This window comes from Schistocerca gregaria, chromosome 3 (assembly GCF_023897955.1).
Source record: "Schistocerca gregaria isolate iqSchGreg1 chromosome 3, iqSchGreg1.2, whole genome shotgun sequence".
NCBI classification, from domain to species: domain Eukaryota; kingdom Metazoa; phylum Arthropoda; class Insecta; order Orthoptera; family Acrididae; genus Schistocerca; species Schistocerca gregaria.
In genome coordinates this window covers 878,616,954-878,629,264 of record NC_064922.1, presented here as the reverse complement: position 1 = coordinate 878,629,264, position 12,311 = coordinate 878,616,954, and the positions used below count along the sequence as shown (strand labels likewise).

At 39.1% G+C, this 12,311-nt stretch overlaps 1 protein-coding gene across 3 annotated transcripts in view; it reads right to left on the bottom strand.

The window, feature by feature from the left end:
* LOC126354992 (phospholipase D1) overlaps positions 1-12,311 on the bottom strand; it is a 190,620-nt gene continuing 178,309 nt past the window's right edge. For all 3 annotated transcript variants that reach the window (XM_050005100.1, XM_050005102.1, XM_050005103.1), the window contains 2 exons: positions 5,425-5,547; positions 1-739 (listed from right to left, as the gene is read on the bottom strand). In XM_050005100.1, coding sequence (XP_049861057.1) covers positions 638-739; positions 5,425-5,547 — 225 coding nt within the window. In that variant the 3' untranslated portion in view covers positions 1-637. The remainder of the gene's footprint in view (positions 740-5,424; positions 5,548-12,311) is intronic.

Here is a 12,311-nt window from a genome sequence, read left to right as displayed (position 1 = left end):
TTTACTTACACATGTCCCTTTTATTGATCCCAAACAAAATTTCCCTACACATACAAAAAGTCTTTAAAAATGATTATTTTGATCAACATTTCAAACATATCTGACATCAAATTGTGTGCAAAGAGGCTACTGAACTTCTAATGGATCAAGATACCCCAGCGTTGCACTAATTCTAGAACATGACTTTAAAATAAAACATGAAAACAACTGTTAATATATATGTCACTCTCTATAAAATTCATTAAAATATAAAAAAATACAAAACATCATAAACTATATAATAAAAACTTTCAGTATAAATATTTGCATATAGGAACATTACTGACAGACAGCTAACGGCAAGATTTCACTGTGTTAATTAAAAAGTGAAGTGGTAATTTATGCATATCTTTTTAAGCAATAAAATACAACTTCCATATGAATCACAGTAAACTAAACAAACGTAACAGTTCTGCTGCACCTAACAGAAATGTCTGTCTTGTCACCTGTAGCTATATAAAAAAAGATGTTTTATGAGCAACAAAAGTACTGTACACATAATTACATTACATACAACACAGTTCCAATAAAATGGAATGTACACTGGTGTAAGTCTGTATTTCTTTACTATTATGTCATTCATGCTGCAATAAACACATCATGTCCACAGTGATGTGGGAAGTATTCCTTCTACAGAACTTGGATTTGGGGTTAAAATTTCATCTTTCAGGAATTCTAAGGGGATGTTCACCAAGAAACCCTGAAGAGAGAAACAACAGCAATTAAATGCAGCACAGTAAAATGGCCAATGTCAATTATAACAAACAACTGAAGTAAATAATTCCTTACATATTGTTCAACAAAAGTGACTCACACATATTTCTGCGACATTTTCATTATTCCATGTTAAAGAACTATTACATTCATAATTGTTTGCAAAATTTAAAACTTCACCTCTGTTGCATTTGTACACAACTACTATGGATGCAATATTATAATTAAAATCAAAATTTATCACTTAAAACAGATCTTTTTCTATGAAGTAGCATAGTTGTTATGTGGGCAGACTTATAAACTAGGTACATTTAACAGGAAGGAGGTTTGTTAAATCACATCTTGTGAGAACTGAATGAGTACACTACATTCATCACATGAAGAACTGGTTATGAAATAGCCTTGTGTGTGTGTGTGTGTGTGTGTGTGAGAGAGAGAGATAGAGAGAGAGAGAGAGAGCGTGCACATGTTGACTTTTACTGTTTCTAATTTTTTATTAAAATGAGAACTAAAGAACATCATTAAGCAAAGTTTCCAGAATATGCACAACTTTTTTGGCCTATTGGTGACTGTAGATTAACTTGGATTCAATTGAACACTCAAGAGTCCAAACAAAACAGTGGAAAAAGGTTTCGGAAAGTTCTTCAATGAAAAGACTGTTTTGCTGAGGTGGACAAATCATGCCCACTGATTAATTGAAATCCCAATAATTATGATGCATTTCTCTGAATAATCTCTTTCATTTACTACACAAGTTTCAAAAATTAATCCCTTTGTAAATGCCATACACAGAGTGATTCAAAAAAAACTTTTACAAACTGATGTGATATATTAGACATACAAGTGTCAGTATTCATATAGGAACCAGGGGTTGCAAAGGCCACCCAGAGCTATTAAATGACATTGCAGCTACTTAGTCACATGGAGTTGCAGTTACTTAGTCACATGGATGCCCACTAGAGGAGATGTTCAACTTTTTTTTCCCAGATAAGCACCTGACTTCGATGCTGCACTGAACGGCGCACCGTCTGAAAGAAACCTGCTGCAACAATTCTGCCCACTAGGTCCTCCGGTGCTGTAACATGTTTTATACACAAGGGCCTTCAGATCCCCACCACCAGGAAAAAATCGATTGGGGGCATGTCGGGAGATCGCGGTGGCCATGTGACTGGCCCACTGTGACCAATCTCTGTTGTGCTGATATTGAATGCTCCCAACCAGTAGGCATGGGAACATCATTCAGCATATCAGACAGAACTTCTCGCAAGAATATGAGATACATGCGACATCAAGTTGGCCTGGTGGAATGTAGGGGCCAATTAAACAGTCTCCAAAGATGATAGTGTATATGTTAAGGGTAAATCTTCATTGTGAGCTATGCATACGTGTAGGATGTGGGTTCACAACTGCCCTCGTATGCAGGGTGTGAATGTTCGTCACATCCTCGTGGAGAACACAGCCTTACTGGTGAGAGGACACTCTCTGTGAAGCTTCGGTATGCAGGAGTTTCCTAGGAAACTATCATGCAAATCCTGTGCGCTTGTAGTAGTTCCCCAGTTGCAATGTCTGGATGTGTTGGAAATGGAAAAGATGCAGTTGTTCCTTGTGTACAATGCACCAGACAGAGGGTTGTGGGACATCAATGCTGCAGGACACATTTCGTGTACTTGTTGATGGCGTATGCTGCAGCCTTTTGAGAATGCTTTCTTTATCCCAACTGTCCATGTTGTCAATCGGCACCAATATTCGGCTCGGGCACATGGAACGATCTGGTTTTGCGCAATCGAAGATGCAAAGTGGCAAATAATGTGTGGTATGGCACCTTTCTATGGTGATATTTTGTATGTTACTGTCAGATGGCTTCTTGTCCATTGCACTTGGCTGTGCCGAACATCAAATGCATCTCAGGAACTTCCACGTTGTGAATGGTGATAGGTCTCTATGTGTTCTGCGCAAGTTTGTTTAGCAGCGCCCTCTTGTGGCCGTAGTGCCCTTGACCCCAGTTCCTATTTGTATTCTTGTTGTATGCCTGATGTGTCATGTCAGTTTGTAACTTTTTTTTTTATCACCCAGTAGTTATGAAATAACAGGGCAACTGATTTTTAATAAATGTGAAAAGATAAGCAGTCATCGGTTTGACCCAACATCACAGTGCTGGCCATGTTGGAGGTGTTGCACCTTTGCCGGTTATATGGATAGCTGTAGCTTAATATCAAATATAAATTAGCAAAGTGTGGTATTTTTCACTTTATGAGTTGAATACTGGACTGAGTGCAAATTGAAATCTGATTTGTAGCCTGTTTACACCAATCCATACTACTATTTTTTAGAATGAAGAATCAATAAAGGTACACGTGGCTCAGTGGTGAAGTGTCAAACTACAAATTCAGTATCTCAGGTTTGGTCTCCAGTCACTCTTAGAATTTTAATCAGTGTCTTATCACTTCTTTCACCTCTGGCAATATTTGTTGATGTGGAAAACACCATGTTGTGGCGTGCTTTGTAATCCTTATTGAATAGTAGCTTACCCTATTACTGACTGGGGAGTCAGTTGAAGGGTCAGAGCATACTACATCCAAAACGACCAAGACTAATAAAGAAATATTCAAAACTATTTCTAGGTTGATAACAGCATAACATTTTTAAAAATAAAGATAGCAGCCATTTGTCTATGAGCTTAAGTAAACTGAACAAAAAATAAATTGATGCCATTCTGAAATTGTCTGAGTATATAGGACAATTTGCTTGGACAGTTCTAAACATGAACCAATATGTGATTCTTGAGTTTCTCCCGGTGTATTTGATAATCAAAATATCCACGGGTGTACTGCCCGTCTATAGTGTCCAACGGCCACAATATTTCGGCGATCAAACATGTTGCCATCATCAGGTGAACTGACGGACTGAGCTGATGTGAACGTGCCGGCACGGAGATCCGCACACTATGGCTGCTCAGAGGGAACTGGGTTCGGTCGCAGCGGCGGCCGATTTAAATACCCTCCGCCCGCGGCGCACTCCCTCTGCCGTCCGTGCCCCGCGCCACGGTCACGCGGTGGAACAGATTGCGACGGCGTCTGAGATGACGTCGGTGTGATGGCTCTGTCCGCCGTGGTCGTCATGACTATACGTTTGCTCGATTTACTCTTGATAAACCCAATCGCTGGTTCCCAAGCCTTGCTAAGATTATAGCCACAGTCACGGTTTATGAGGTCTTCATTGGTGCGAATTTCGATGGCCTCTCTAACAACGCCGTCCCAGTATCTCGACGTCTGTACCAGAATCCTCGGGTGGCCATACTCTATAGCGTGATTTTGCGACAAACAATGTTCAGCAACCGCCGACTTGCTCGGATACATCAGTAGAGTGTGCCTCTGGTGTTCATGGCATTGATCCTTGACGGTATGTATCGTCTGACCAATATACAACTTGCCACATTGACATGGAATCTGGTACATGCCGGCCTTCCTCAAACCGAGGTCATCTTTGGTGCTCCCCACCAGTGCACGAGTTTTATTCGGAGGACAAAACCCAGTTCCAACCCGGTGTTTCTTCAGAATGCGGGCTATTTTCCCCGAGAGTGCAGTGCCTACCTCCTCCCTCATGACTTCATCCATCTCAACAGGTTGTGCTGCAGTGGTTGGGCGGAGAGCACATTGAATCTGCCACTCTGAGTACCCATTTTTCGAAATACAGTTCTCAGATGGTCCAATTCCTGGGGCAGACACTCTGCGTCAGAGATAGTGCGCGTCCTATGTACTAAAGTTTTAAGTACCCCATTTCTCTGTGAAGGGTGGTGGCAGCTGTCTGCGTGCAAATACAGATCAGTGTGCGTTGTCTTCCGATACACCTCATGACCTAGGGTGCCGTCAGCCCTTCTCTTGACCAAGACGTCAAGGAAAGGTAATTTACCCTCCGTTTCAGTCTCCATAGTGAATTTGATGTTGGGGTGTATGGAGTTTAGATGTGTAAGGAAGTCAAGGAGTTTATCCATACCATGTGGCCAGATGACGAACGTGTCGTCCACGTAATGGAAAAAGCAAGTAGGTTTCCATTCGGATGACGATAGGGCTTCCTCCTCAAAGTTCTCCATGTACAAACTTGCTACCACCAGTGAAAGTGGGCTACCCATGGCGACTCCCTCCGTTTGTTCGTAGTATTCTCCATTAAAAAGAAAATACGTGGAAGTCAAGACATACCTAAAAAGTTCAGTTGTATTCTCGTCAAACTTCTGGCTAATCAATTCTAGCGACTCTCGCAAGGGTACCCTCGTAAACAAGGAAACGACGTCAAAACTCGCCATGATATCTGACATATGCCCTCATCACATCTGTAATTCCGTGGATTTTGTTAAACGCCTTGATAGCTTCAGGTTGGATAAGTCCCCTCACACAATGAAAACGTTTTAAGGTAAGCTGTTTATAAACTTCTGTTACACTCAAACAGAAGAATGTTCTGGAAGTGAAATTTCTTTTCTCATTACAATCCACTTTATGTAACTGCACTCAAACCTGCAAAAGTACTTAAATGTGCAATATTTTAATTCCACTCTACAAATGAGGAGCTCTTAATGACCAACATTGTTGGGGAACAAATAAAGATCACAAGTTTTTTCTTCCATTGCACCACACAACACACTTTAGATAATAATTGTTAATATTATCAGCACAGTACCTGGACATTCTCCAGCATTGCCTCCGCACTGGAAGGATCTGTGTCAGAAAGAGACAGTTCTTCCTGGAATTTTTTCAGTTTTGAGAAGCTAGTAGCCTGATCTGAAGGAATGCAACGGAATACCTGTGAATGAGAATTAATTGACGTGTTAGTCTCAAACTGACAAAAACTGAAGAAAACAGCTGCCTATTTGTATCCTATTTCTGGATAGAAAGAATGACAATTTTATCAAATTATAACTTTATGCTACACATGAATATAATTGGACAAATGGATAATATGGAAAAAAAAGGCACCAAAATTAAAGTACATTATTATTATAAAATCCAACAACTGCTTAGGAAAGAAAAGAGTAAGGAATATAAACAGTGATGAAGTTTTTTGTCATCAGACAGTGAATGTATCATACAGGCTGTTTTGCAGAGAAAGTGTGCAACTGTTGGAGTTTCATGTATATAAAACAGCATACAAATTGAATTGAATTGAATTGAATTTTATTTGATCCTGTAAGATTACATTGTGTACAGTAAATGTAAGTGTAATATACGACATGTCGAAGTGTTAACATTCCTTATCACTTATTTTTCTACATCTTTAGCTTAAATTTTTACATTACTGATAATGAGTAACAATATATACAAATTTAATGGCATAAGTATTCTGCAACACTGTAAAACTCTTTTTCAATGAGATAGTCTTTAAGTTTCTTTGGAAAGTCATTGTGAAGTACACTATCTTTCAGGGTTTTGGGCAGACTTCTTAGTAGTCTGATACCAAAGTACTGGGGTCCTTTTTCTAGCATTGCCAGTCGGTGGGGTATGCTCCATACTTCATTTATCTTTCTTGTATTGTGGGTGTGTACAGTAGCATTTGTAATCCAGTCCTCACTACCTTTTACGATGTACATTATTGTTTTGTATATATACAACGATGAAAAAGTTAAGATATTTAAATTCTTGAAACAGTTTCTGCATGTTTCAGAGGTCTTTCTTCTTAAAATGGTCCTAATTGCTTTTTTTTTTTTTTTTGTAATTTGAACCCTCATTTTGTCTCTTGTTTGTTTGAGTTTCCCCACACAAATCACTCCATACTGTAAGTATGGTTCGAAAGTCCATGATACACTGTACACAGAAGGTTCTTGTCTGAATACTGTGATAGCTGCATTGCCCTGTAATAGATGTGATGGCAAACCTGCCTATACTAAGTTCCAAGCACTATTATTATAATGGATGGGCATTGTAGGTAATTTCCATTACTGTTTCAAACTTCCATATGATACAACATGTACACTTGAAGATGCCCAGTAAATGTGTTACTGCACCCTAGTATTATTTTTTTATTTTCAGGCTGTGAAATTAATGGAATTTGACAGGTAGTAGTTAAATTATAACATAGAGTGTACTAACACTTAGCCAGCTCATTGTTTATTTATCCACAATCTTTCTAAGTTCAAACTGTAAGTAGAAACACCAGAAATAGTTATTAACTGTTAACCTTGGACACTAACCTGAATGTAATACCAAGATTGCAATGATTCTCCAGACTTATTCTGAATAACTAAGACCAGGAGATTAAATTATTATGGAGGTTTTGGAATAACAAACTGTGAAATAAATAATCATACAATAAAGTTTTTCATCAGCGCATGTGTCTAGGCCTACTTCAGTTAGAACTTCTTGACTGAGGCCCCATGGTTGATATATCAAACTTTTCATGATGTTTCATCTCTGAATGCGGGGAATATCCATAACAGATGCCATTTTATCTCCAAAAACGTCCGCCTGCGGTAGCTGAGTGGTCAGCGCGACAGACTGTCAATCCAAAGGGCCCCGGTTCGATTCCTGGCTGGGTCGGAGATTTTCCCCCCCCAGGGACTGGGTGTTGTGTTGTCCTAATCATCATCATTTGATCCCCATCGACACGCAAGTGCGGAAGTGGCGTCAAATCGAAAGACTTGCACCACGCGAAAGGTCTACCCGATGGGAGGCCCTCATTACACGACATTTCATTTTCATCTCCAAAAACGTCCTCCACAGGCGGAGATGGAAGTCAGGGAATAATTTTATGTAACAACCACAGCCTCTCAAGCCCAGTAGTTGAACTGATGCAAAATGGATAAAAAATTCTCAGAGAAAAAGATTAGATACCCAATGACAACTGAAGCCAAAAATTTCTTCTGAAATTTTGTGGAATTGTGCCAGAGAGAGTGACAGAGAGCAAGAGAGAGAGAGAGAGAGAGAGAGAGAGAGAGAGAGAGAGAGAGAGAGAGAGAGAGAGAGAGAGAGATTCATCAGTCACAAACTGGTCTCCATTGTGATACAAATGTCTCTCTTTTACATCTGACAATTAGCTTCATCTGTACATAATAAGAGTATATTGTAGTTCATTCAGTTGTAATAATTCACACCATGAGCTGCACTGCCTCTTAATGTGTCAAAACTTGTCATTTTTGTTGAAGCTTTGTCAGACTGTGTCAATAAACAAATAACTTTAATGTGATTCCTGCCAGCAGTACCTCTAAAAAGCAATAACAAATGTCCAGAAGCAACAAACAGTCATTACATTACTCAAGTGCAGAGACATGCAATGAGAGATCCAAAAGTTGGTGGTTAAGTAGTGACCCCCACCCCGCCTGTCATTGCGTTGTTAACCACTCTGTGATGGGATAGTATGTCTTATAGGACAACTTTATGGTGATTCAGCTGACACAAGAAGCTAACTACAGGTCACACATTGACTGTTTGTATGACATGGGACATATCACATTCCACAGAAGGGGCTGGAGTGAGAAGTGATGCTGCAGGGATTCCTTTTCCTTGTATCAAGTGCGTTCACATCGTTTCTATGCAAGCCATTATAGTTTGTTTTCAGAAATGTAATAGTTTCATGCATAACTAATGAGGATACTATCAATACATGTAGTTCCTTAAATTTATTGCTGCAGGGATGTCTTGTGGAATTCTAACAAGATGTTTGATGCCCCTTTTTTATAGAATCTTAAAGAGAGTCTTAATTCTACAACATAAGGCCACTAGATGTGTTGTTGGAATCCTCTGAAGATAATCCTGCAAGAATAAATTTAAAGAACAAAATAGACTGATAGAATCTTTATAAATATAAGCTATACAAGGTGGCTAGAAACAGTCAGAAAAACTCGTTAGGGTGTTGCAGTGTAGGTTGTGCTGAGAAATAACTGTTGACAAAAAATTTTGCTGCAATAGGCTGTTTCCGAGTTAATTCACATTAAAGTTAGCCAATCAGGCAGCTGTATGCGAAAATTCAAGCAAGCAGCCCATCAGAGACTGTGTCATCAAATGTATTCTTTGCTCGGCTTCCTAAAACGAAACATGAGAGTGATACAAAAATTGGACATGGGTGCGGTAGTAAGAACTGAATGTGAGCTAAAGGCTGAGCAGTCTCGTGTGCTACTATCTACACCAATGGTTCCCATACTTTTCCCCCGATGGAACATCTTGAGAACCATGGTAGTTTGATAGAACACTTCATCTGTATTGAAGGTTAATAAAATTTAAAGAAATGAGAAAATCTTATGTTATTCAGTGATTACTTCATTTTTAAATCATAACTAATAACATAGAAATCCTAACAAGTTTATTAAAAAACTAGAAAAAAGCCATGTTGTCAACAGTCTTTTGCAGAACACTTAGTCACTTCTCACAGAAAACAGTTTGGAAACTCTGATCTATGTTACTAGAACAACTAATGCTAATCATATCTGGCAGATTGCTTGAATTTGTGCGTGCGACGGCCTGACTGGCCATCTTCAATGCTAATTAGTTCGGGAATGGCCCAAAGTACTGTATTTTTCTCTTAACAATTATTTCTCAGTACGACCTATCCTGCAACACCTTTACAAGCTTTTCACACTGTTTCTCGACACCCTACATGTTTATGAAACTACTGTGTTTTTGAGAATAAATTGCAATGCATTATTAAACAAGGATTTGCATGACCATAATCCAAGGAAAAAGGATTACTACCACACAGATAACAAAAGAATAAAACTATGAGGGTACTTCAAAAGCAAATTACACATATTAAGGCAGGCTAAGTACCTCATATTGCATGCTGCACTACACATCAGAGTAAAACAGATACATTACACTATTTTTGAACAAAGCCATAAAGTTCTTGTGAACAATGGTCAGCATGTTCTATCAAACATTCAATTCCTCAACGACAGACATCTGCTCCTTGGTCAGAGCCATTCAGAAACCGTTATTTAAACATCATTGTTGTTGGAAAATCTGTGATTGGTCCAAATTCCTTTTCAATTGCCTGGGCATTGTCATCTGTGGTCAATGTCAATGGCCTTCTGTACCGACCAGCATCGTAAATGCCTGTATGTCCTTGGTCAAACTGTTTGCATCACTTCAGCACGGCTAGACCCAAAACTGAAGTTCTGGTAGTGTATGGACTAAATGCACAGTGAATCTGTGTGCAATTTAGGCTTTTTGGCCATGTGAATTATATTGTCCCATGTACTTAAACTTCTCAGTACATTAAAAGTTATTGTGCCATTTCATTTGCATGCTGTGATGCCCCTGTTAAGCATACCACACTGAAACTGTGTCTGCAGGTAACATAAAACATGTATGCTCTTCTCAAAATGTACCGTTCTTGTTGTGCAATGGTCTTACTGAGGGAAAACATGAGCAACTTATTTTTTGAAGTCCCTTCGTAATTTATACAGATTCTGTTAATGCCAACAAAATTCTTTTCAACTTGCTGCCTCAGTCTTTAAAAAATATAGATAAAGTACATGATTTCAGAAATAAACAAAAGTATTTTCTAATCTCTGCCAATCACTCAGCGTTATCGAATATCGAAAAGCCCAGTACTAAAAGGATGCAGAAATTGAGAGAGTTTCAATCCTGAAATATATGCACATTTATCATGCTACAATTTCTGGTGATGTATGTTGTTGTTGTTGCGGTCTTCAGTCCTGAGACTGGTTTGATGCAGCTCTCCATGTCACTCTATCCTGTGCAAGCCTCTTCATCTCCCAGTACCTACTGCAACCTACATCCTTTTGAATCTGCTTAATGTGTTCATCTCTTGGTCTCCCTCTACGATTTTTACCCTCCACGCTGCCCTCCAATACTAAATTGGTGATCCCTTGATGCCTCAGAACATGTCCTACCAACTGATCCCTTCTTCTGGTCAAGTTGTGCCACAAACTTCTCTTCTCCCCAATCCTATTCAGTACCTCCTCATTAGTTATGTGATCTACCCATCTAATCTTCAGCATTCTTCTGTAGCACCACATTTCGAAAGCTTCTATTCTCTTCTTGTCCAAACTATTTATCGTCCATGTTTCACTTCCATACAAGGCTACAATCCATACAAATACTTTCAGAAACGACTTCCTGGCACTTAAATCTATACCCGATGTTAACAAATTTCTCTTCTTCAGAAACACTTTCCTTGCCATTGCCAGTATACATTTTATATCCCCACTACTTCGACCAGCATCAGTTATTTTGCTCCCCAAATAGCAAAACTCCTTTACTGCTTTAATTGTCTCATTTCCTAATCTAATTCCCTCAGCATCACCCGACTTAATTCAACTACATACCATTACTCTCATTTTGCTTTTGTTGATGATCATCTTATATCCTCCTTTCAAGACAATGTCCATTCCGTTCAACTGTTCTTCCAAGTTCTTTGCTGTCTCTGACAGAATTACAATGTCATTGGAGAACCTCAAAGTTTTTATTTCTTCTCCATGGATTTTAATACCTACTCCGAATTTTTCTTTTGTTTCCTTTACTGCTTGCTCAATATACAGATTGAATAACATCGGGGAGAGGCTACAACCGTGTCTTACTCCCTTACCATCAACTGCTTCCCTTTCATGTCCCTCGACTCTTATAACTGCCATCTGGTTTCTGTACAAATTGTAAATAGCCTTTCGCTCCATGTATTTTACCCCTGCCACCTTTAGAATTTGAAAGAGAGTATTCCAGTCAACATTGTCAAAAGCTTTCTCTAAGTCTACAAATGCTAGAAACGTAAGTTTGCCTTTCCTTAATCTTTCTTCTAAGATAAGTCGTAAGGTCAGTATTGCCTCACGTGCTCCAACATTTCTACGGAATCCAAACTGAACTTCCCCGAGGTCGGCATCTACTAGTTTTTCCATTTGTTTGTAAAGAATTCGTCTCAGTATTTTGCAGCTCTGGCTTATTAAACTGATTGTTTGGTAATTTTCACATCTGTCAACACCTGCTTTCTTTGGGATTGGAATTATTATATTCTTCTTGAAGTCTAAAGGTATTTCGCCCGTTTCATACATCTTGCTCACCAGATGGTAGAGTTTTGTCAGGACTGGCTCTCCCAAGGCCGGCAGTAGTTCCAATGGAATGTTGTCTACTCCGGGGACCTTGTTTCGACTCAGGTCTTTCAGTGCTCTGTCAAACTCTTCACGCAGTATCGTATCTCCCATTTCATCTTCATCTACATCCTCTTCCATTTCCATAATATTGTCCTCAAGTATGTCGCCCTTGTATAGACCATCTATATACTCCTTCCACCTTTCTGCTTTCCCTTCTTTGCTTAGAACTGGGTTTCCATCTGAGCTCTTAATATTCATACAAGTGGTCCTCTTTTCTCCAAAGGTCTCTCTAATTTTCCTGTAGGCAGTATCCATCTTACCCCTAGTGAGATAAGCCTCTACATCCTTATATTTGTCCTCTAGCCATCCCTGCTTAGCCATTTTGCACTTCCTGTTGATCTTATTTTTGAGACATTTGTATTCCTTTTTGTGTGCTTCATTTACTGCATTTTTATATTTTCTCCTTTCATCAATTAAATTCAATATTTCTTCTGTTACCCAAGGATTTCTACTAGCCCTCGCCTTTTTACCT